The sequence below is a fragment of the Galeopterus variegatus genome, unplaced genomic scaffold, assembly GCF_000696425.1.
Source record: "Galeopterus variegatus unplaced genomic scaffold, G_variegatus-3.0.2 Scaffold889, whole genome shotgun sequence".
Classification (NCBI taxonomy): Eukaryota; Metazoa; Chordata; class Mammalia; order Dermoptera; family Cynocephalidae; genus Galeopterus; species Galeopterus variegatus.
This window is the reverse complement of record NW_007727000.1, coordinates 106,807-108,234: the sequence shown is the minus strand read 5'-3', so window position 1 is coordinate 108,234 and position 1,428 is coordinate 106,807. Positions and strand designations below refer to the sequence as shown.

The 1,428-nt window shown below is 65.1% G+C and overlaps 1 protein-coding gene across 1 annotated transcript in view; it reads right to left on the bottom strand.

The window, feature by feature from the left end:
• The window catches only part of GPSM1 (G-protein signaling modulator 1), a 30,649-nt gene that overhangs the window by 25,366 nt on the left and 3,855 nt on the right, over positions 1–1,428 (bottom strand). Inside the window, exon 6 of the mRNA XM_008573188.1 lies at positions 944–1,101. Within this exon, the coding sequence (XP_008571410.1) occupies positions 944–1,101 (158 nt within the window). The remainder of the gene's footprint in view (positions 1–943; positions 1,102–1,428) is intronic.

The window sequence follows — 1,428 nt, the reverse complement described above, 5'->3', positions numbered from 1 at the left end:
CCCCAAGCCTCCTGGTGGTCAGGGCCCAGTCATGATGGCAGGTGCCACACCTGTGACCCCAGGAGGCCATGTGACCTGGCCCAAAGATCACCAGGGGGCCCCCAGGCCCAAGAGGCACCTTTAGGGCAGTAGGACGACATTCTTGGCTGCAGTGACAGCACCGCCCGCACCAGCCAGGACCTTGGGCCAGTCCTGCCACCATCGGCCCACCGAGCTGCACTCTGTTCCCTCCCATTAAAAGCGTTAGCACACGAGACCAAGCATGCGAAGTGGCCTGTCCTGTAACGTCCCGGCAGCCTCGGGCAGCCCCTGTGCTCCCGGAGCGAGGCCTGGCGCGCCCCCTGGTGGCCGGCGAGGGTCTTTCCCCTGCAGCTCCGGCTCCCTCCACCCTTGCGGGCAGCACCCCAGCCCCAGGCCATCTATTCTTAAACCGAGGCGAAAGGCACCCGACTTAAACTCAGCCGTGCTAAAGAGGCACTGAGTTCATCCACACCTCCTCCACCTGCTTCCAAAACGCTTTCACCACCACCCCCCAGAGAAAAACCTCGCGCCCCCGTTAAGCCTCCTGGCAGGGCAGCCTTCTAGAAGAGCCTCCTCTCCACTTCACCCCTGACCTGCACGTAGGACCGTGCTTAGGAATCGGTGGTCTGTCTGTCCGCCTCTCTCTGGAAAGCCCGATATTTACATATATATACGGGTGGGCAAGGCGGGGGCTGGACTGGGAAGGGGAGCCAGCCCCACCAACTAGTGCCAAGGGTTGCCGCACACGGCCAGCCCAACGTCCACTCTGTCCCGCTCAGTTCCCACAGTAGCGCTGCCCACCGACCGAGGGGCAGGCTGAGGCCCAGGCAGGGCCGCCCTGCTTGGGGTCACGCTGTGGTCAGTGGCAGAGCAGGGGCTTGGGTCCAGGCTGGGCCTGCCCACCGTGCACATGCCGGCACACACCTGTCAGCCAGCTCCTGGGCAATGAGCAGGTGCCGCAGGTGGTACTCGGCCGCGCGCTCATAGTCCTGCAGCAGCGTGTAGGTGTTGCCCAGGCTGTAGCAGGCCTGCGCCTCCACCGCCTGGTCCCTGAGCTGCCGGGACAGCTGCAGCGTCTTCCTGCGCAGAGGGAGGGGTCAGCCACCCAGGAGGGAGGGCACCGGGGGCAGGTGACGGGTAGGAGGTGAGCAACAGGGAAGAAGCCTGCTCGGTGGTCTCCAACCCCAGAACCCGCTGGGGTTTCTGTGGACCCTGTGGGTCCACCCACAGACAGTCACAGTGCCCGACTCTGCTGGTCCCAGGCTGACATGGGTTCCCGCCAGGCTCTGCCCGTCCTGGCTAGCCCCCTAACCACCCTGAGCCGCTGCTCCTCCACAGAGACCTGGGACAGCAGCACCCACTGCTCAGCCCAGGGGTGTTCAGAGCTCAGCACAGGACCTGGTGCTG